The sequence below is a fragment of the Cryptomeria japonica genome, chromosome 1, assembly GCF_030272615.1.
Source record: "Cryptomeria japonica chromosome 1, Sugi_1.0, whole genome shotgun sequence".
NCBI classification, from domain to species: Eukaryota; Viridiplantae; Streptophyta; class Pinopsida; order Cupressales; family Cupressaceae; genus Cryptomeria; species Cryptomeria japonica.
In genome coordinates this window covers 104,128,541-104,153,707 of record NC_081405.1, presented here as the reverse complement: position 1 = coordinate 104,153,707, position 25,167 = coordinate 104,128,541, and the positions used below count along the sequence as shown (strand labels likewise).

At 37.0% G+C, this 25,167-nt stretch overlaps 1 protein-coding gene across 1 annotated transcript in view; it reads right to left on the bottom strand.

The window, feature by feature from the left end:
• The window catches only part of LOC131040651 (probable hexosyltransferase MUCI70), a 105,196-nt gene extending 85,589 nt beyond the window's left edge, over window positions 1-19,607 (bottom strand). The window contains exons 1-3 of the mRNA XM_057973607.2: window positions 19,409-19,607; window positions 18,387-18,509; window positions 16,596-16,703 (exon numbers count right to left, since the gene is read on the bottom strand). Coding sequence (XP_057829590.2) covers window positions 16,596-16,640 — 45 coding nt within the window. The 5' untranslated portion in view covers window positions 16,641-16,703; window positions 18,387-18,509; window positions 19,409-19,607. The remainder of the gene's footprint in view (window positions 1-16,595; window positions 16,704-18,386; window positions 18,510-19,408) is intronic.
• Between the last annotated feature and the right edge of the window lie 5,560 nt (window positions 19,608-25,167).

The following is a 25,167-nucleotide window of genomic DNA, read 5'->3' as shown; positions in this document are numbered from 1 at the left end:
CGTAAGTGGCATAGCTATTTATGAGGTGATAGAGCACTTCTCAAGCTTTCTGGAGCTTCAAACAATTTGTCAATCGAACACACGTTTCACAAGTTATGGCCTTCGAAAGTTTGTACTTCTAAAATAGGAAATATAATTTGTATCAAACACATAAATGAGATGTAAAAGGAAGAGACATATGTTGATGTGTGTTTTAACATGTCATAGGTCATCTAGAAGGGAGATAAGGTTGGCTACACCTTATTCGGTGGTTGTAGCCCATGATTTTGTAATACTGTTTGATGGTTTCTTGTATTGTATTTCCTATATATGAGATACATGAGATAGAGGTTGTGTGTAATAGCCTTATGGCTATTGACTTACCTCTGAATATCTTATTAGTGGTACTCCTACGAAGAGCTTTCTCTGCAAGGATATTGTAATCTATTTTTGATTGCTGAATAATATATTGGGTGTGTTTTAGAGTGTGGGGTTTTTCTCCCGAAAGGGTTTTCCCCACGTAAATAATTGTATTATGGTTTGAATGTTATTATGTCTATTTCTATTTTCTGTAACTGTTATGAAGATCTGTAAAAGTTTTTGCATTACCCTCCTCTCAAGGTTAGTGTAGGAAGTTGTTCCGCTACTTAACTTCCTTACAATGAGAAATAAAGTAGATATAGAAAACATGATTTCAAGAAAAGGACAATGATAGAAATAATGGGAAAAAAATCTATGTTCTATGGAGACACATTCATATAAAGAAGAAGATGGTAATGACTCAAATGAAGAATCATTGTTTTTAGCCATAGAGGAGAAGGATTGTGAGAAGACTGAAAGATAGGAAAATGTTGAAGATAATAGAAAGATAGCAAAAGAAAAGACTGATTCTCATGCTAAGGTTGAATCAAGAGCTTGGATCATCGATTGCGAATGTTCAAATTATATGATTGGTGACAAAGAGAAATTCATCAATATTAAACAATATGATGGAGGAATAGTGAAATTTGTGGGAGAGGAAGTTGCACCTATTTGTGGAATCAAAAGTATCTCGATTAATGTTAAGCATAAAACTGATAATGTTTATTATGTTGAAGGTCTGATACATAGTCAGTTGAGTGTTAGTTAGATGTGCAATAAAGGTTATGAAATTCAGTAAGACGAAATGTGTGATTAGAAAAGGAGAAACTAGAAGAATCATAACAAAAGGTATCAAAACAAATAGAAATGTTTGTTACATAAAAGACAAGAGTGGAAGTAGATGTTTTTTGAAACAAAGAAGTGAATGTTGGTTATGACACAAAAGGATAGGACATGTCAACTTTGATAACATGATAAAGATCAGTAATAATAAAGCAGTGAGAGATTTACCAAAGATTATGAAGCCTACTAACACTATGTGCAGGGAATGTCAATTAGGAAAGCAGACAAAGAGGAGTTTCAAGAATAAGAAGTATTCCACTTCAAGACCTTTAAAGATGATTCATACACATCTTTGTGGGACTACAAGGACAAAAGGACTTAATGGAGAAAGGTATTTCATGTTACTTATTGATGATTATTCTAGGATGACATGGGTTACATTTTTTAAAGAGAAATTTGAAGCTTTTGAAATATTTAAAGTGTTCAAATCAATGGTAAAAAATCAAATTGATGTTAAAATCAAGAGTTTAAGATTTGATAAAGGAGGAGAATTTACTTCAAATAAATTTGAAATTTTTTATGAGAAATATGGTATTAGAAGACATTTTTATGCTTCAAGAACCCCTCAACAGAATGGTGTGGTAGAAACAAAGAATATGACTATTGTTGAGATGGAAAGAACTATGATAAATGATGCTAACCTAGCTAATGTATATTAGAAATAAGTTGTGCATACTGTTGTTTACATTCTTAATAGGGTACAAATAAGAGTAAATCATACGAAGCCACCTTATGAGCTTTGGAATGAAAGACCTCCTACTAAAAGTATTTTATAATCTCAGGGAGTAAGTGCTATATCAGAAGATATGAAGATGATCTTAGAAATTTGATACTAGAGTAGATGAAGGAATATTCTTGGGATATGCTACAAACAAGGCCTATCGGTGTTACAATAAGAGATTGAACAAGATAGTGGAGATCACAAATGTGAAAGCATGTGAAGCATCAGATCAGACTACCCCTAAACCCATACATGAGACTAAATTTAAGATTATTCCTATCATTGTAGAAGAAAAGACAGATCTAGAAGATGACAATGAGAAAGAGAAATGAAATTGAAGAGGAAGAAGAAGAACATGCGCAAGTGACTAAAACCCCAACAAAATATGTACAAAAGAATCATTTAGAAGATCAAATAATTGGAGATGAAAACAAAGGAGTTTAGACAAGAAGAAGTGTTACAGAGATAAATGAGAAAGCAAACTACTATTTTCTATTGCTAGTGGAACCTAAATCATACGAGGAAGCAAGCAAAGAAGAAAGTTGGGTAAAAGAAATGGAACAAGATCTGAATCGGATTTGGGAGCTGGTACCCAGACCAGTGGACAAAAATGTGATAGAAATTAATTGGGTGTTCCAAAACAAGCTAAATGAACAAGGACAAGTTACAAGGAACAAAGCGAGATAGGTACGTAAAGGCTATTCACAAGTTGAATGTATTGATTTTGAGGAAACTTTTGCTCCAGTAGCTAGGATGGAAGCTATAAGAATGTTTCTTGCTTTTTCTGCTTATAGTAATTTTAAGGTATATCAAATTGATGTTAAGGCAACATTTCTAAATGAAGAACTAGTAGAAGAGGTATATATTGAGCAACTGGATGGATTCAAATTGTGAGAAGATCTAGATATGGTTTGGAAGTTAAAGAAGGCATTACATGGACTCAAACAAGCACTTAGAGCTTGGTATGCTAGATTGGATAGATGTTTGTCATAGCAAAACTTCATAAAAGGTACTGCTAACAACAATATTTATTTTAAGGTTGAAGGTAACAAGTTGTTGATCGTTGTTATCTATGTTGATGATATTATATTTAGAGGAAGTGATGGTCTATGTAAAGAGTTTGCAAAAGCGATGCAAAAGGAATTTGAAATGTCAATGATCGGTGATATGTCATTCTTTCTTGGTCTACAAGTTACTTAGTTGGAAGATGGAATATTTATTTCTCAAGCCAAATATGTCAAAGAAATGTTAAAGAATTTTGATATGGAGAATTGTAAGCTAGTTATTACCCCTTTAACCATTGGTTGCAAATTAGACAAAGATGATACATCTTTGGATGTTGATTAGAAGAAGTAAAAATCTATGTCTTGAGGACTGTTATATATAACTACCTCTAGACTAGATATTATGTAGGTTGTATGTTTAGTTGTGATATTTAAAGCTAATCCGAAGAATTCACATGAACACGTAGTGAAGAAGATTTTCAAATACTTGAAAGGGACTTGGGATTTTGGTCTTTGGTACAAGAAGCATGGAGATTTCATGTTGAAAGCATATACAAATGTTGAATGAGATGAAAGCATTAATGATAGGAAAACTACTAGTGGTGGTGCATTATTTTTAGGAGATAGATTGGTTTCATGGTTAAGTAAGAAGCAAGACTCAATATCATTATCTATTACAGAAGCAACATACATTGTGGCAACATCTTGTTGTACTCGAGTTATGTGGATGAAGCAGACTCTTAAAGATATTAGAATGGTATATGATGAAGCTGTTCCTATTATGTGTGATAATACCAGCGCCACAAACATCTCAAAGAATATGACAATTCATTCAAGAACTAAACATATCTCAATCCGATATCATTTCTTAAGAGAGAAAATTACAAAAAAAGAAGTTAGAATGGAATACATTTCTATAAAAGAATAGGTAGCAAACATTTTCACTAAGTCGTTGGTGAAGGATACTTTAAGTATCTCAAGTTGAAACTAGGGGTTATTGCCCCTCCTTTCTCTAACTAGATGCATTATAGTGGTGCAACTTTCCAAGGGAGATTCAACACTTATATTTTATCTCTTGGATTGATGTTGTTATTGTTCCCAGGGGAAGTAGTGGTATGTGTTGGTCAATATGTTATTCAACTCCCTTTGTCATTGTTGTCAAAGGGGGAGATAATTGTTGTGAGATTTGTACAGAGTGTTGTTGAGAGATTTGGGGAGAGAGTTATTGTGAGATTTGTTCAAATATTCAAGTATTGTTCAAGTGTTGCCATCAATGACAAAGGGGCAGATTGTTGGAAATGTGAGTTTCATATGAGATTGTATGGTTGTCATTGATGTCAAACTTGGTTGTCTGAATGGATTTTGGTTCAAATATGTTCATGGTTGTGTTGTAGTTGTTGTTTTAGAAAGTCTTAGTGACCTCCAGATATGATGAAGTATGTGTTGCAATTTAGTGGACATGTTTATGTGGCTTGTGTAATATCATTAGTTTGTTTCTTTGGTGATGTTTTTATTTTATGGATGAGTTATGTTGATTTATGTTCAAAATATTCAATTGTGTTATGGTTCGGTGTGTCCATTTAGATTATCTTGATTAGATCATATTCCTTTGGTCCAGATATGCATTGGAGGATGCATTAAGAATTTGTTATGGGTCCCACCATGGCATGTGGAGATTCGTGTGAGATAAATTGCATAGGAAGATGTTCTTTGGCCGACTGATTGCTATGTCAACACATTACATTTGGTAACAAATTTGGAGGATGTGTTAGCGTGTGTGGATCATTGGATTCATCTTGGAAGAATGTATTGTGATGTATTTGGGTTCCCTCTTTCTCCTTGAATGGTCCGCTTTGAGTATTTTTGGTCTGTGTGGCTTATTTTGTGTAATAATATTTATTCTATTCTTTGTCATCCCTAAATTAAGTTTTCAATGATTTATCTCATATTTAAGGAGTGTGGTTGGATAAATTGAATAATGGATTATGAGTGAGTTGACGAGAAGACTATGAAAATTATGTGCAAGTAGATTTGAGATTGTAGAAGTGAAAAAGTCATAGCTTTGAAGGTGATATATTCAGGGAGACAGTGTGATGTGACAATGGTGGTTATCAGAGATGTTTTACTTGATGTTTGCTACTTGATCTAGTTGTTCAAGGATAATTTCATGTTTAGGAGGTCCTTCTCATTTCAGCTCTACCATGTCCTTCATTGGTGATTGACAATGGGTCCTTCGGTAGCAAATTTTATCTCGCCCTAAAGCAGTGAGCTTCAATTGTGCAAGTCCTTGTATCTTTCCTTAAGGTAGTGTGCCTTAGCCTTGCAAGTCCATCAAGTGTTGTTGCTCCTTGGAAGTAAGCCTAAAACATTGTAATCATTTTATTCATATTGTGAGTTAGATTCTCATCGTGGTTTTTCCCAGTTTGGGTTTTCTACATAAGTTTGGTGTTCATGTGTTGATGGTTGATTTTTATGTGTTGATGAATGATGTGTTGTTGCTATGTTATTTGATGTTGTTTATAATTAATTTGTTTTGAAGTTCCAAATTAATTCACCCTCCTCTCAGTTCTATTGTGTGTTCAACAGTCTATACCAGCTAAAGAGCTAGGTCCACATTGAGACTCATGGCAAACAATGGAAAAAAAATAAAAACCATCCTTTGAGATCTGCCCAAGCCACAAAGCACAAGAATCTGAGACCAAAACCCATAGAATGGAGCCATTAGCCCCTACATTTGCTAAACCATCTATGTCCATATTAGATTCCCTGTATGTGTGGTTGATATAAAATAGCTTAAAATTAGATAGAATGTCAAGAGCCATATCCAAAAAAGTCTACAACTTCCATTTTACCACTCTTTTGATCCTAGTTGCTTTCACTGCTATAGTTGAATCCCCTTCAATCTCTAGAATCTCTGCCTTGAGTTTTGTTGGTGTAAATAAATATTCATTATGGATATTATTACACTTTACTTAAGTTAACTTAGGATAATGCATCTCTTCATAGTTTGGATTTGAGACACTTAGGGAAGTGTGCACATAGAGATATAGCTTGTAGGAGAAATTCCACCTTTTGTGGTCTTATTTTGCTGTTACACTCCACATTCGGTGGGTCATCCACCTCTTGTGGAATATTATATTATTTCTCCTACCTAACCCTAGTATTTCTTACCTACCCTTGTTTCTTATTAAGCCACATGTCATGATTGTGTGCTCGTACATCCATATGGCCTTGCCTATATAAGCAGGCCTATATTCATTGTATTGGGAATCCAGTTGATTATTTGCATATTGATGAGAATACAGTTTGTTCTTGTCATTCTTTTGTCTCTCTTTTATACTTTTCATTATGCCCTTGATCTTGAAAAAATCTTACATGGTATCAGAGCCATTGGGGCTTCATTGATTGGTTTTTGGAGACATCGTAGAAAGCTTCTATTTTCGGATCTGAGGGACTGCATTTTTTGGAGGCATCTTAGAGCGTTTTCGACCTCACCATTGCATCCGGGAGGCCGTTTCCATAAAAATCAAGTATAAACTTGATCTATTTTGGTGAAAATCGATTTTGGGGTGTGGAGGAAATTTTCTGCCCAATTTGGGTGGTACGGTACGGAGTTTTCAAAATTTTTTTCATTTTTTTTAGATTTGGGCTAATTTTTCGTGCTCTTCGCAGTGGTGTGGTTATTTTCTAATTTGGAAGCACAAGTTTTTTGGAATTTTCGGATTCTCTCAGTTGTACCTGTCCAATCCTCAATTCTGCAACTTCAAATGCCTCGTTTGAGTTCATATGACCTCCTTTTCAGGTGCTGTTTTTTTTGAAAGTGCATTTTTTTTCGTCTACTTTCATAATCTATGATCATATTTCAGATATTTTAAGTGAAAATTATACTTTCAGATATTGGTCTTATTTGGCCTATTTGGTACTTGTAAATTGCTTGGATCTTAGTTTAGATCTCTTGCACTATTAGTTTGAGTATATTTTGGCCTTATTAAGGCAATTGTAAAATTGAAATAAGAAGTCCACTTTTCCATTTTTTGCAAGTGGCCCATTGTACACGCACTAAGTATAAAGTGCCAACTGGGGGGGTTCTTTGATTGAGTGAATTTACAAGGGGGGGGGGGGGGTGTCTTGTGTGATTGTGCCTCTCTTTCCTTGTTCTCTTTCATTTTTGTTGCAATGAGTCCTCATAAATTTCCACCTTTAACTCCACATAATTATGCATCATGGAAAATTAAAGTATGGAGCAAATTAATGGAAAAAGGTCTAATGCATTACATAGATGGAACAATAGCAACACCACCTGATCTTAATGCTCAATTAGAATGGCTCACTAAGAATTGCATGGCTCTTGGAACTTTGCGTAAGTATGTATCAGATGACCTCATCTTTCATATTGAGAAGTGTACTACAATCAAAGATGCTTGGGATATGTTTCAAAAATTGTATGGTCAAGTTGATGAAATCAAAGGTTACAAGATTGACAATGAGCTCACCAACTTGGATCCCAAGAGTTTTGATACAATCCAAGATTATGTCACCAAAACAAATGAGCTAAGAGCAAAGCTTAAAGAATGTGGAATTGACAAAAAGGATGCTCAGTTGATATTCAACTTGTTGGACAAGCTTGCACCAGAATATGCAGCATTTGTGTCTAGCTTCCAAACTCATCGTTTGATAGTGGGGAGTTCCTACATTATGCCTTCATTTGATGTTTTCATAGAAATGTTGATATTGGAATAATCTAAGTTGTTGAACATGGGGCTTCTCAAGTCTTCAAAGTCCAAGGCTTTGGTGGCTAATCAAGGGAGTCAAAGGAGTCAAGGCAAAGATTCAAACAAGAAGAAGAAGCAATCTAAGTCAAAGCCACAACATGAAAAATGACAATCATCCTCTCCATCACAAGGCAATTTTTCATCCTCTTCCAAGAAGGGGACACCACCTAAGAAGGATAAACCAACTTGTGCATATTGCAAGAAGTATGGTCATGATGAGCATCGATGCCACACCAAGCAAGTTGATGAGTTGACAAATCTTCTCAAGAAAAACAACATCAACTTGCCATCCGCCTACACAAAGAAGGATTCAACTCCTTCCTCTTCCTCACAGTCTAAGGGAAAAGGGCAAGCATTTGTGGCTACTATAGGTTCTTCACAACAGTGTGTACTTGACTCAGGTGCCTCTTATCACATGGGTTCTACAAAAGAGCAATTTTCTTCATTGGAGCCATCTAAGGTACCTCACATTTACATAGGTGATGATACACAAGTAGAGGTTGAAGGGAAAGGTTCAATTGACATGGATGATGGAACATTTGAGAATGTTCTCTATGTTCCTAACTTGTCTACCAACCTTCTCTCCATCTACCAAATCACTCACTATGGGTATGGAAAAAAGGTTGAGTTACACCTGATTCAGTTGTGGTAAAGGAACTTGATGATGATGCCTTGGTAGCAGTGGGACAAGTCAATGACAACTCAAGGCTTTATTCATTCTCCCACTTTGTGTCAGTTCTCCTTCTAGGGCCTTGCTTACTTGTTCAAATTCAGAAAGTAAGCTGTGGCATGAGCAGTTTGGTCACCTCAACTACCGCTATCTTCAACAACTCAACACGAAAGACATGGTCACAGGTCTACGTCGAATTAGTTTTTCAGAGGGTGTATGTTCAGGTTGTTCCATGGGCAAGCATCCCGAGAAGAAGTTTGATAAGGAGAAAGCTTGGAGAGCTTTGGAAGTTCTTCAACTTGTTCACAATGATGTAGCAAGTCCATTTCTAGCACCTTCATTTAGCAAGGCCCGCTATGTCCTCACCTTCATTGATGACTACTCCTGCCTCGCTTGGGTCTACTTTCTCATTCATAAGAGTGAAGTATTTGACAGATTTAAGGACTTCAAGACTCGTTTGGAGAAGCAATCCGGGAAAGTGGTCAAGATTCTTCGTACAGATAATGGAAGGGAATATGTGAACAAGAGACTTGAGGATTTTTGTACATTTGAGGGGATTGATTTTTAGCATTCTGTTGCATACACTCCACAACAGAATGAAGTTGCAGAGCACTAGAATAGAACTCTCAAAGAAATGGCTAGCTGTATGATACATGCATGTTCTCTTGATCTCGCCTTTTGGGCAGAGGCTATCAGTTGTGCTACACACATCCAGAATCAGGTTCCTCACAAAGCTTTGCAAGGTATTACTCCTTTTGAGGCTTGGGCTGGTAGGAAACCGATTGTGAGACATTTCAGAGTCTTTGGGTGTCCAACATGGGCTCGCATTCCTCCACAGAAATGCAAGGCATTGGAACCTCAAAGTCGGCCTTACATATTTGTTGGATATCCTGAGGGTGTTAAGGCATATAGATTGATGGATCCTGAGACACATGATGTGTTCATTGAGAGGAGTGTTCAATTTGAGGAAAGCTCACCTAGCTTAGCCTCTCTACCTCATCCACCTTCCTCCATTGTGGATAGTGATGTTAGTGATTCAGATGATGAGACTCCTTCAACTCCAACTTGCAGGGTTACACCTCCGCAGGGTCCACTTGCAGTTGAGGAGCCTCGTTCTCCACCTCCCCCTGGACCTCGTTGGGCTTGACAAACACTTGATTCCACTAGTTCTCTTGTTGGGGATCCTTCAGATATACAGAGGACTCGATCACAACCATCAGGATATTCCACATGCATTCATTGCTACCGCTTCTGATCCATAGACATTTCGGGAAGCATCAGGGATTACTGAGTGGGACCAAGCTATGGAGGAAGAGTATATTTGCTTGATGAGGAATAACACATGGGATTTAGTCCATCTCCCTAAGGGGAGAAAGATGGTTCAATGTAAGTGGATCTATCGAACCAAGTTTGTAGCAGATGGTAGTGTAGATAAGTATAAGGCTCATCTTGTTGCCAAAGGTTTCTCTCAGGTTGCAGGTGTTGACTATACTGAGACCTTTGCGTCCGTAGCCAAGATGAACTCCATTTGCTTGACACTTGCTATTGCTGCAGCTCATGGTTGGGTTGTACACCAGATGGATGTGAAGAGTTCTTTTCTTCATGGGGATCTTGATGAGGAGATTTATATGGAGCAGCTGCAGGGTTTCATCCAGGACACTTCCTTGGTTTGTAGACTAAGGAAATCTCTCTATGGCCTTAAGCAGGCCCCCAGGGCTTGGAACACCAAGATGGATTCCTTTCTTCTCTCAACAGGGTTCACCAGGTGTCCTTCTGATCTAAATGTCTACATTTTGCGACAGGATGACTCTCACTTGATACTTGTGCTCTATGTTGATGATTTGATCATTACAAGGAGTACCGCATCCATCATTAGCAGGGTCAAATCTACTTTGCATGATAGATTTGCTATGACTAACTTGGGTCTTGTGCACTACTTTCTCAGGATAGAGATTTCTGTTAACTCAATGATGAATAGTTAGTACCAAACTGGTACTGAGAGGGGGGGGGGGGGTGACTCAGTACAGACAAAAACACTTTCCTCAAACCGGTTAGACAGTAAACACTGCAAATGACTAGCAAACAGTAACACCAGTTTGAAATAGAGTACAACCGGTAAAGCTAAGAATGATTGTGATAAGCATTAACCGGTTAATCACTTAGCTTTCCACTTAACCTAATACCATACTTCCATTTCACCCTTATGCATGAACAGGTAATCTATCATCAGAAATATAATAGTTCAACATGATTTACCTTCAGACACAAATCACTTAAACCATCACATGAAAAACACCACACATGACACACAGATTTTTCACGTGGAAACCCAATTGGGAAAAACCATGGTGGGGATGAATACCCACAAGCTGTTTATGAACTCTTTAGAAGTCCACTCTGTTAGGAGCCTAGTCTGGTTAAAGACTTATTACAACAGGTTCTGTTAGGAACCAATCCTACTAGGGATCACCCAGTTAAGGGATGGCTAAATACCCGGTTAAGGGTTAAACCCTGTTAGAGGTTACCTTGTTAGAGGATTTCAAGAACTCAATGAATTTGAGTCACCCTGTTAAAGGATTTACAGCAAGCTGGTTAAAGCTACCCTGTTAAGGGATTTTTCAACTGTTGAGGTGGTTAGAGATCAACAAGTATTACAATGATCTGGTAACAACACTCAATGCCAATGCAGATTCGCTTTAGTTCCTCTTCTCCTTCTGCACTCACACTCTGCAGGTATCAATCCTCTTATCCGGTCTGGCAAGAATCACGTATCTCTGCACTTAGATACACAGACAACATTGACCTTATAGGAAACAGATAGGTTGGTAGCATAAACCCTAAACCCCAAACTTTTTAGGTTAAGCGATTTAAACGGTTCAATCCTCACCGTTGAGCATATTGCATTAAATGCAACAGTCTTGAACCGATCTCAAGACATTCTCCATCATTCATTCTCCACCGCATTCATGGTGGCTGATAACCCATCATGCATTTTCACCATTTACAGACTTCGCACATTCCCGAGGTAGATAGGAGCAATCTCCTTCATGCATGATCCTTCATGTGCACAAGGCTGACGTGGCAACACGATCTGTTCTTCGTTACAATGCTAACTCATCACACAATGTCATCGGTTGAGTCACATAGGCTTGGAACACATCAACCGGAAACCCTGAAGTTGAGACTACCAACCGGTAGTCATACAAAGCTTTCATGTATCGGTTCCCATACCAACATACCGGTTCACCATCATACTACTTCACTTTAGCACATATACCAGTTCACAATCATACCGGTTCTCTTGCCAATTGCAAACTTCAATATACCGGTTCACTCTTTAGCATATTGACATCACTAACAACATACAATGTCATCATGTCTTCATACTACTGGTTCACATAATGCCAACAATTTCACAATCACCTTCCAGGATTACACTATCGCAGCCCAAGTATGCTCTTGATCTACTTGCACGCTTTCATATGGCTAATTGTAAGCCTACCTCGACTCCCTTTCTTTCAGGAGTCAAGCTTGAGGCTCAGTGTTCTTCTCGACCAGTTGATGCCACATTGTATCGTCAGCTTGTGGGAAGTCTCATCTACTTGACTCATACATGCCCTGATATTTCATTTGCAGTTGGTATGGTTTTCCGCTTCATGCAAGAACCACATGAGCTTCATTGGAAAGCCGCCAAATGCATCTTTCACTACATCCAGGGTACACATCACTATGGGATTCACTATGCAGCAGGCACAAGACTTTGCTTGGTTGGTTACACAGACTCCGATTGGGCTGGCGACCTTGATGATCATATGTCTACTTCAGGTTACAGTTTTCACCTTGGTTCGAACCCCATTTGTTGGCAGAGCAAGAAGCAGCATGCTATTGCTCTCTCTTTGGCTGAGGCTCAGTATCGAGGAGCTGTTAACGCAGTGACTGAGACCATTTGGCTTCAACAGATTCTCATAGAGTTTGGGTTCACCACTCCACGACCGACAGTTCTACATTGCGACAATCAGAGTGCTATTGCAATCTCGAAGAACCCGGTCCAGCACCAGCGGACCAAACACATTGAGATCCATATGCACTATATTCAAGAGATGATTCAGGAGCAGGTCATTGATTTGTAGTATTGTCCTACAACGGAGCAGGTTGCTGGCATATTCACCAAACCTTTCACCGAGAGTAAGTTCCAGCAGTTGTGAGCTCTCTTGGGGGTGCGAGATGTGTCATTAGGGGGGGTCAGCCGACTTCTCCTTCCTCTCTTATGGGGGGGGCTTTTTCCTCTTTAAGGTTTTGTCCTTCTTCTTTGAGAGTCTTTTGTACATTCATCTCTCTTTTGGGGGGGAGTTTTTTCCCACTGGGTTTTCTCCCTTTCTCCGTTTGTGAGAGATTGCATTGCATAGTTTTGCTTGCATTTGCATATTGTACATGGGTACCTATCATGGCCTAGTATCCGAGACCCATCTTGCATTGTTGACTTGAGTCTTCATTCCCCTAAGTTGCACTTAAGGGGGGGTGTTGGTGTAAATAAATATTCATTATGGATATTATTACACTTTACTTAAGTTAACTTAGGATAATGCATCTCTTCGTAGTTTGGATTTGAGACACTTAGGGAAGTGTGCACATAGGGATATAGCTTGTAAGAGAAATTCCACCTTTTGTGGTCTTATTTTGCTGTTACACTCCACATTCGATGGGTCATCCACCTCTTGTGGAATATTATATTATTTCTCCTACCTACCCCTAGTATTTCTTACCTACCCTTGTTTCTCATTGAGCCACATGTCATGATTGTGTGCTCGTACATCCATATGGCCTTGCCTATATAAGCAGACCTATATTCATTGTATTGGGAATCCAGTTGATTATTTGCATATTGATGAGAATACAGTTTGTTCTTGTCATTCTTTTGTCTCTCTTTTATACTTTTCATTGTGCCCTTGATCTTGGCAAAATCTCACAAGTTCCCAACAAAGACAAAGCCTACCTAGTACTTCTCAAAATTCTACCTTGTAATAGTTCCTTTAGATAGGGGCCAAGCAAGTTTTTCCATCATCCGACCCTTCCTATTTTTGATGATACATCCAACACCCAAAAAGCCATGATCGCCCCTAGATGTGTTGTCAAAGTTCAACTTTAACCACTTTACTAATAGTAGTTTCCAAACTACATTATGTCTTTGTGCTTGGACACCTTGTCACTAGCCTAAAGAAGGATAAAATGCAGAGCCCAAACCACACTTTTATCAGCCTAGCATCCCACTCCATAAAGGTGTTCTCTGTGTGCATTTGGCCTAATGCTCTACAATTCACAACTTCTACTATGGTAGCCTCCAATTTATTTACAAATGAGGGAAGAAAAAATTCTTTCTCTTGAAATAGTCTCCTATTCCTTTCCTTCCAAATTTTCCATAGAAGAAAGGAGGGACTTGGAATACATAAACTTGAGAATAGTGCCTTGCTCTGAATAATGTGCCATGCTTTGAAGAGAGATGATGTCATTGGGCAATGTTCCAACCCATCATAATAGATGACACAACCATCTCCAACACTCTTATGCAAAGGGACATTGTAACAACAAGTGAGAAGAATCTTCTTCCCTCTACTTACATAAGACACACATAGAGGGACCGTGATATTCCAACTTGGAGAACTTGTCAGTTGTCAATATCTTCTTTTGTAGTGCTTCCCAAGCAAATGTCCTAGCCTTTAAGATGAAGAACTTGTTATTAGACAAAGATGCAGTGGTAAGGATGATTTCTCTTTATGAATCTCAAGAATCTTGAAGCCATCTTTGACACCATATGACCCTGATTTTGCTACACTCCGCACAAACCTACCCCTACCTACATGCATAATGATTGGCCTATCCTTTAGAATAGCCTCTAACCTCTCTACCTCTTTTAGGGGTAGCCCCATACCCCACACATTCTTCCACCTCCAAACCATTGATCCATCTTTATTACATTCCTACAAGTAATCTACCACATATGAGTCTTAAGCTTGTAACAACATTCTTTTGTAATGGGCCAAATTGGCAATTCAGTCGAGGCAAGGGAAACCTCCACAACAATCATCCTAGAAGAGTGTAGATTTTCCATCACGGATGTCCCATGACAAGTAATCTATGATGGGAGGTCTACAACTTTCCATGAAATTTCAAATTCGAGACCCTCAAGGCAGCAAATAAGAGGTGAAGATGCTCATATTATCTTTTATATATTTTGTAGGCAAGGTTTTATTTTGAACTAATGTGGCCTAGGGCTTAAATTCTAACCCAAGATTCAAAGCTTGACTATGGATAGAGAGATTCTATAATAGCAGGGTACATACATCTATAGCCAGAAGTAGACATTCTAATGATCCATGGATTACACCTAATCAGAAAGAAATTGCCCCTATCTGTATAAATGATAAATACTCAATAAACTTGCCTTTGTGTACCAGGTACTAGAGCTATCAGTATTATGAAGAATCTCAATATTGAGAGATGGATTCCACTCATTAGAACAAGCATCAATGACTACTTGAGTTTAGGTATGACTTCATGAAATACCTCAAGATTGTTGGCACCAATAATTTTTTTAATAGAATGGAAATTTTCTTAGGTCTTAATTTTATTTCTCTTTGGAATGCAACATGATTTCATTAATCCTAGAATGTTATTCTAAACTACATGCTTATCAAACTTAAGGCCTCCTATGTGTTGCATCTTGAAAAATCACTAGTCAGGAGTATGAAGATAATCAAATCTATCGGATCTTACCTGTTGGCCTTGTACCTTACCTAGAGCAAGGTCATTTAAGTATGCTAGAATTTGTGTTGGTCTTGGTTGGGGAATAAATTGCTAGTTCAATCAATCTACTATGGCTATACCACACTTACGAAAATTGATGGTTTTTGAAATATCTTTTAAAGTGTAATATGCTACTAATCAAGTTATGTTATAAGTTTCCATAGAATACTACAGTCGAATTCCAACTTCGACCACTAGAATAATATGGGACAATCAAGTGTATTTAGCCTTACATGTTTGTCTCCTACGTTACTGAGAATAAAGTCATATTAGTCTTAGTTATGCTATAATTTGTATTGATCTTGATTGGCGAAAGAACTTTGCCAACTTTAATCAATCTGTTGCTATTGACCATACTTAGGAATATTGAAGGATTTTGAAAATATAATATGTTACCAATCAGTACATTTGGAAGTTTTCCTACCATACCCTAGTCAAGGTTTGGCTTTTGTTGTTATATTAATTTAGGAGAAATAGCTAGACTATAACAACACCTGTAGTTCCTTTTAATTTAAAATCTATTTTGAATATGAGCACTTGATGAGTATCTCAAAAAACAAAAAGATGGGATTAGCCTTGTCAAAGAGGAATCGAAATGTTGAAGTAATATCATGGGGCAAGAAGGATATTGAAATAAAATATGATGTAAAGGCTAGTTCAACTACTGGTGTGAATAAAAAAGAAAATTTGGTTTGCAAAATGGGAGCTGAGAAGGTGTTAGAGTGTTGAGAAAGAATCTAAGTAGGTGATAACTCATTACATGCCTTGGAGGATGAAAAGTATGAATGAAAGAATGATTTAGAACAATAGCTTTCTCTAGATATTTTCAAACTAAGAAGGGTGAGGAGGAGGGTTTACAAAAAGGGATTGATCCCTAAGAGGTTAGGCCTTCCATTAGTGAAAAGTTTCTTTATAATGATTAGGAGGTCCATTCTTCTTAAGTCAGCTCATTTTTTATTATGAGAACTAAGCAAATGTTTCCAACTTTCATGGTAATTTTTATCATAAGTGGAACTAAATATATTGAGATCTGAGTAAAATGTTACCATGAACTCTATAAGAACAATGCTTGGTGAGAGTGTCCCTGTAGAACAAGGTGGACCAAAATAATTCAAATAAACATAATTTTATGATGTTATTTCTAAATTTCATTTTAAAATCTGTAATTTATATACTTGGTTATTATGTTGGACAATCAACTCCCAACTTGTGGACTTATGTAACATTAGAACTCAATTGTCAATAAAACTTATATGCTTGTCAACTACAACTCTATTTAAAAACACTTGAACACAACAATGGCATTCCTTCCTAGTATTAGGCTACTTTCTTTGCATGATCATTAACTAGGTTAGTTGCAATGAGTAACTTAGTAAATGAAAGTAAATTCCATTAACATGAGTGAGTGGACATAAAATGTTATAATGATGTGAAAGCATAATTACCGATATGTAGAATGACAATCCAACAATAAAGCAACTGATACTCATTCCTCCTGCAACAATCTAGAGAAATTTGTCCATCAACAATGCACCTACTGCTGTCATTGGCAACTGCCAAACACCACATACATATTAATAAACAAGAAAAATGTGTTTAATCATGGAGAGGAATTAAGTAAGGTATTATTATATGAAATTAACCATACTTGACACCTGAATTAAAGCAATTCCAACTGATGTTGTCTGACCTAGAGAATAGCCAACATCTCACTCCAAAACAATCATATTACATCCAAAATAGGAAAGCATACATTTATATCAACAAAATTGAAAGAGAACTATTTGATATGCTAACATAGCTTCTCACTAATAGCTTTGAAGATTGTACTAGCATAAAATATAACACCATCAATTCCACAAAGTTGTTGGCATACCATTAGGCCAGTACCAACCTAATACAAGAAATACCAGTTGTCAAGTTGTAAAGGATGAACGAATAAATAGTAAACAGATTTAACAAATAAATTTTCATCAAGTACAAATAAGTTGTCAAGTTGTAAAAGATGAATGGATTATTGGAAGGAATCATGAATGAACCGATAAATATTGGAGATACAAGTACATTTACATAAAGTATATTACTCACAATGACAACAAGAACATAGTTTCTGTGAAATAAATCAATTATTCTGGCCTTGGGCAGACTTTCCAACTCCTCTACATATTCCTATATAACATATCCAATAGATTGATAACCCAATATCAGCAGTAATCAACTATCTTGTTTGAACTACTACAATGAAACTAATTACCTCAAAACTTTAACTCCTCAAATTGCAGATTAAGCTTGAAATTGAAGCTGGAAATTTGTATGCTAATTCTATGTGATGTCAAAAGTTTACAGGAATTTTGGATTGAAATTGAATAGTCACAATTTTAATTTCCTTGGATTGAAATGTGAGTTAACACCAAGGCATACCCAAGATAAATTTTATACCTCTAGGAGCCAAAATTTCTTCTCAAATTCTTGGTTAAGGAGGAGATTTTACATTAAAATATGTGTGCTCTCGATATGCTCTGCATCCACTCACTAAAATATTGGCTTTCATTCAAGACCAAAGGAAAAAAGTAGTACATTTGTAAGCATAATCATAATGAAATGACTGTAAAAAATCTAAGAAGTTGTATCATACCAGATTAATCCTACGCTTTTGGGTATCTTCAACCAGTAAAGAAGACAGATTGACAATGCACTTTTTTTGCAAAGAATATTTTACATTAATATTCTTTGAAAGGGGTTCTGCATTCTCAAAGGCCTCAACACTTGCAACAAAATACTTTGTCGAGTGCCTTGTTTGGAATTGGAGAAACTGACTTCTATAATCCTATTTTACCATTACCATTTGCAGGTAATCTATGGAAGCTTACAAATGGCATGAAGATTGTCAAAGATAGTTTTCTTCCAACACATGTTACTTAATGGAATGGAAGGATTGCACGAATTCAAAGGGTATACCAAAGAGATTTGATGAGAAGGCTTTAGAAAATTCCAAGAAAATACCAAACGATAACGTCACACTCCATAATCCCTACTATTATACCTCCAACCACTTCAATATGGGAGCTTATGAAAGGGTTATGAGTATCCAGCACAACAAGAAATGCCATTGCAAGCTTTGCACAAAATGGTTTGTTGAGTTGTGAATAAAATTCTACAGTCCTTTAAAGCTTAAAGTCACGTAGAAATGTCAGAACGCAAGTGAATTGTTGACAAAATTCTTCAAAGAAATGTACCCATGTAAAGAAGTGGTGTGCCAAAGTTGCAGAGTATACACAAATGGATTTGTTGAAAATTCTTTATAAATTTTGAAGCAAATGAACTTGGGTGGCATAAAGCCAAATCCTATCCTCTTCTCTCTGCACAACAAGCCAAGAAAGATATGTTAGATATTGTAACTGCAAGTGCCAGATTATGCGTACGTGCAAAATGTGGAATCATAGACTAAGCAACTAAATCGTTTGACAAAATCCCTCAAAAATGCAAAAGTGTCTGTGCCATACTGTGGAATATAGACAAGTCAAGTGAACTGTTTGATAGAATGTCTCAAAGAGATGTAAACAAATTGTTTGACAAAATCGCTTAGAAATGCAAAAAGGGGTTACGCCATATTGTGGAGCATAGACAAATCAAGCAAACTGTTTGACTTCTTCAAAGAAATGTGCCCGCATGGTATGTAGACGTGAGAGCTTATATGGGGTATGTGAACTATATAACAAAAAGAGAAACCTTGGAGAGGTGTCTCTCATGGAATGTAGTGATTGTTTAATATGCACAAAATGTATTTTTTGAAAAAGATTTAGAAGCTTTTAAATAAATGCAGTTGGCAGGTGCAAAGATAAAATAAAAAATCTTTGCCAATATTTTCGGTCGTGCATATGCCAGTTGGAAGAATTCGCATAGCAAATGAAGGCAACATGGTATTTCCAGGCTCAAGACATTGTGGAAGAGAAGAAAAAGAGAATTATTTATCTGTCATCACAATGAAAATGAGGCCCTAGTTTGAACCAAGTGATCAATCCATCAGGTGATCAAATAAAGGGGGAAGCATGATTGTAATGTGGTTTCTCAGCCCTTTTCATATAAAAAAGGAAAACTATATCCTCGCAATTTTTTTAAGCGAATGGAGGGCATTCTGGAAAGGTTTTTGCATTTTTTATTAGGGCCGACACTCTACCCTATGCCCTAAAATCTTCCACATTCATCTACTTGAAATCAACATGCAATGACAATTATAACCCTAACTAACAAATGTTACCTGCAACCCTACTTCTGCAAGATCCTTTAAACTCGTGATTGCCTCTGTAAATGTAAGTTTTCTCCTATCGAAATTCGAGCAACCCTCTCCAAACAGCTAGAAACTCCACTCAGTAGGTGCCAAAAAACTTGCCATCGATATTTCAGGTAAAAAATGTGCAACTTTAAAGCATGAACATAAGAAAATGAGGAAATATTTAGAGGATTGCAAATTCTGATTGGGTGCTCCTTGTCAGTTTAATTAGATGTTAGTGGAGAAAGCCTCTCCTATAGTTTCCTACGATTACCCCCTTAACATGAAAGAAAATGACTAAAATCTCTCAAGCCGTAACTCATGGATAATGAGATTTATTTGTTTCAATGTTCATTTTTTTTATTAACAAAGTCAGTTTAATTAGATGTTAGTGGAGAAAGCCTCTCCTATAGTTTCCTACGATTACCCCCTTAACATGAAAGAAAATGACTAAAATCTCTCAAGCCGTAACTCATGGATAATGAGATTTATTTGTTTCAATGTTCATTTTTTTTATTAACAAAAACACAAAATCAAGATCTAAGGCTTAATATATCACAAACCATTTCTTATCATTTAATATAAATCAAGAAATCATAGAAAAGTTTTCATTTGCTTCAATGAGATTATACATTAACATTCAAGTGGAGTAGGGTAAACGTTATCTCTTTGATTCTAAATACTTCATCAAGGAGCGTCAAAGCTTGTTACAAATTTCTAACCATCTTGATGTAGTTTGCACAATTATTTTCTTAAAATATAGATGAATAAATTATTTTATTTAAATTTGAAGATTGTAAACACATTTTTTTATTTTATTAATATATTTTGAGAAATATAATAAATATTATAAAAACAAGAGCTGTGATACAGCTGAAGTCCCTGCCATTTGCTAAAATTTACTGATTTATTGTTTTTGATTAAGTGAAAAATAGGTTTTGAAGGGACCCGAAACCCTTTACAAAACAAACAAGGGAAATAACTTGACCGCTCAACCAAGAGGAGAGAGTCACAACAAAAAAATAGGGACTGCCCCTAAAGACAACAGGCAACCCATACAGAGATAGGGCCAGTAAAACTAGCCCAAACAACCAACTGCAATGGCCCTCAAGATTTGCAATTGGCCTTGTGGGAATGAAGAGTCATATAAAAAGAAGGCTTGGACGTCTTTGAATGCTTCCCCTTTATAGTAATCCATCATTCTTCAACTTTAGCTGCCACAACCGACCAATCCGAAGGGCCCAACACCGATCCTTCTGGACTGGAATAAAGAGTGTCAAAAGAGGGAGCAACAACCGTCATGGGCATAGGATTACAACCAACAGATGGAGTAAAAGTTGTGCCAACACACTATGAAGCAATTGGCGGGGTAAGAGACATCAAACCATTTTCAGCAGAAGAGACAACATCAACCTGTATCTCAGCATCTTTAATCACAGGAACATCCGTAGTTGCGTCCGAAGAATTCATTGCCAATAAAGAATCTGAGCCAGCCAAAGTAGAAACCCCAACACCCTACGACTCTTTAGAAGTGTCCGAAGATTTCTTAACCGTGTAATGCCAGTAAGAGGCCCCCAACCACATAAGGCCACATGATTTTTCTTCTCAAGCCCAAAATTCCCAACCCTATGGCTGGTTTTAAAGCATCTACGACACTTGAAAGGAATACCTTCGTAATCCAAAGACTGGACCCAGCTGCCAAAAGAGGAATTAATGGCAATCTCAACTGGCAATCCCTTAGAAACATCTAGCTCAACCAGAATGCGAGCAAAAGTAGTATGGTAAAGCCCAAAGGAGTCATCATCCACCATAATGAAGCTCCCAATAGCATCACCAATTTCCTCAAAGAGAGAATCAACCCACAAATGGAGAGGAAGGTAAGGAAGCCTAACCCAAACTGGAATTTTGTTGAACTTCTCAGAAAGGGGGTTAAAATCAGAGTGTCAAGGTTTGAACAAAAGCGGCATTTTATCTTTCTCATAGAAAAATATTTCACACAGGATTTTTCTTCTATTCTTAGCATCCTTCAAATTTAGCAACAAAGAATCCTTTAGCCATAGGGTAAATGTGAACAGTACCGGAAATGAGAGGATCCCAGTGCTGGGAGATCCATTTATGCAACTCTGGGAGGTTGGGCCAGATACCCTTGAATCTACAGATATTACTATGCTTTGTAAATATCTTCACATTGTTCTCTATTTCCCGTTCAGACTCCTTATTCACATTGACAGAGGCGGTGCATGAGACAAAATTTACCGATTTACTGTTTTTATTAGATTCATGTAGATAATGTTGAAAGATCATAGGAAAACTACAATTTGATTGGGAATAGCAATGGGTCAAGAATGAAGTGATTTTTGATCATGTGCTAAATTCAAAATTTATCATCCCTTGTAAATAGAGATTTAGATGTGCTTAGTAAATTTCCAATTTAAGATACAAATGTCATGAGCCAATTTCACTCACAATATAGCATAAAGCTACAATCATTAATACAATGCATTTGTTACACTAGTAAGTCAAGTATAAAAAGGAAGTGTTGAAGCTTTATCTCAATTTTTGTTTTTCTAATGTAATATACACTAAAAATAAATGAATAATTTTTTTTCTCACATTAATATCTAATTCTAAGCACATTATGTTGGCATTAGATTGTCATTGATGTCAACAGTTGAGAAGATGCAATGGACAGAGATGCAAACATGATGAGGTCCTAGAGGACGATCAAATTGGTTGAGTTAGTGTTGTCTCAGGTTGACAGAGGTGAGCATATTTTTGTGTATATGTGCAAGTTGTACAAGCATGAAGTCAATAAAGGCAATTTGTCAAAGGCCATAGAAAAGACAAAGATGACATTTGGAAGTTTACTTGGTCTTTCTTTTGGACAAAGAAGATGCAGGCTATAGTGTGGTGAAAGCATTGAGCAAACTGGTCTAACTCAAAAAAAGTGTAGTCGTAATAATGTAATAATACATCGTGTTAGTCATGCACTGTTGCAGGGATAGCATAACACATCACTTTGTCGCTATTACTATGATCTCTACACATCTGAAAGGCAAAATTCCATTGCTAACAGATCCAACAGTGGGCGTTCATCAATGGGTATATTATGTGTCACAGAGAAGGAGGCCATGGTGCAACAATAGCCATTGATTAGGCAAGTGGACCCCACCTCAGCTGGGTGGATGGTATGCGGTGCACATAACATGATACGTTAGTTAGACTACCACCACAAAGCTACTTCCGCAACTCTGCAGGTTCACATCAAGTGACAACCCGACCACTTGTGGAATTGTGGTGCACATAACATGATATGTTAGTCATTGCTAATAGATCTAACAATTGACATTCACCCGTAGGGATATTGTGTGTCAGGAGAAAGGAGGCCACAATGTCATGATAGCCATTGATTGAGAGGGTGGACCCCACCTCATCCTGGGTGGATAGTATGCGGTGCGCATAACACAATGTGTTATTTAGTCCGCGAAACACAAAAGCTTAGCATGCAACCCGTAAATCCAACGTGGATTTCTTCTACATTTGGATCTTTTGTGAGCTTGGGGTTTTGTTAATGGGTCCCACCATCTACCATATGGCTAAGCAACATATGAATACTATGTGGATAAAATATCTGACTGGTCCATGAAGGCAAGAACATTTGGAGATTTTGCAGTCAAAACAAAAAACCAGAAATGAAGTTAATGTTGAATAGCATGGTAGTTGATCGATCATTTCCAAAATGAAAACTGTGTGCAAAGCAAGACTAGATCATAGAGGTTGCTGAGAAAACAAGTGGCATTCAATATGGTTGGCTGCCAATTTGAATTGAATAGACAAGAAATGTCATTTAGTGGCTCAAGGAGATTATTTTTTGAATTTCCCTCTTGGAGGGAAAATCTTTGGGGTATGTAGTTGACCAAGAAGTTGGTAGAGGATGCATGCAGGTGAAGAATCTCTCTAGAAATAGAGTATATAGAACAAAAAATAGAAAAGTGGGAAAAAAGAGAGAGGTGTTTTCAGCAGGTTTGCATAACATGACGCTCGAGCAAGCATGACATCGCAGCAGAGATAAAATGTAGGATGAGTAGATGTTAAAAGGAAATAAGACATTGCTGAGAACAAAAGTTGAGAGAAAAACAATAGAGGACCAAGAAGGAGTCTTAGATGCACTCCTATTGCAGTTCAAATGAAAAGTGTTGCAGAGACTAAGCATAACCAAGGAGAGATTAAGAAGAAAGTGTTGATGTGAGCAATAGGGTCACACAGGACGAGTCATAGAACATAAGATTGAAGATATCAGTGCAGAAGTGTGTGTATACACCTAAAAATGGTCTGAAGATAATTAATTAAATAAATAATTATTTAATTAATCCCCCTTCCTAATTTAATTGAATTCATTAGGCAATTTGATTAAATTCTCCCTTTCATCTACTTATTAATAAATCTAAGGATTTATTCATTAAGTTCATTCCATGGTCTCCTTTGATTAATTGATTCAAATTAATTAATCTTCCCCCCCATTTCAATCAATTCTTCTAATCCCCTAATTAATTAAAACAAATCAATCTATGAGTTGTTGAGAATTAATTAGTCTTTTCCTATTATTTGAATTTTTAAATTCAAATTACCCACATGCCTCCTAACTTCTAACCACCTAGCCTAACCATCCCTCTAACCTAACCCATTCCACCTAACCTTGGGTTTAACCAACCCTTTCCTATCTTGCACATTCTAACCTCCTTATCCTAACCTCCTATGGTGTGGATATTTTCTTCTTGAGACACATGGCACTTTGGCCACATGTCTCCTCTCTTGGAAACTTGCCCTTTTATGAGCAAGGCTCCTTGACACTTGTCACCACAAAGATGACAAGTGTCTCTTCCTCCAACCTCTTCCTCCAACCTCCTCCAATTTCACCCTTGATATGTTCAGACTCAATCTTGACCGTTGATTCCCGCCACCTCACCCCTGGTGTTGGAAATCCTATAAATATCCCCCATTTTAGAGCACAAAGGATCCCATCTCATTATCAATTTAGGCATTGTTACTATAGGCATATCATTTGAGCATTGTTGTTATAGGCAATTGCATCTTAGATTTAGCTTAATTTGATCATTTTCTATCATAATTGTTGAATCATGTAGCTTAATCAATCTCTTTTCTAGCTTAATTGCATCATCATCATACCTTAATCATGCATATCATTAGCTTAATTAGTCTCTTGGATCAATATAGCATAATCAATCTCATCTTTGCATATCTATCATTTCAAATCCTCCATCTAGGTGTAGTCAAGTCACTGGGATTGCTTATCCAGATCCGAGAGAAAATCCATACTCGCATTTCTTAGGAGGCGATAGGTCACTTTGTCATGGTTCATCTTTCATTTGCTTCTTATTTTCTAACCATGCTTGTAATGATCTATTGAGTGTTTTGTGTTGCAGCTGCAGGTATTACACTTCATAGACACGATAGTGTGAACTCAAATTCTGAACATTATACTATCAAAGTAAAGAAGTGAAGAAGGTGGAGTAAAGAGGTGAAGAAGGTGTCTAGAACAAATGATATAGTCCAGCAAGCTACATGAGAGGCAACAAAGCAAAGAAGTGAAGAAAGATATTCATAAGGAGATAAGAGGCAGCTAGAAGCCAGATAAAAGAGCAGAGGACAAAGGTGGAAGAGAAGAGATCAGAAACCAGAGAAGCAAAGACAAAAGAGTTGAGAGTTGAGGCAGATAACACATAGGG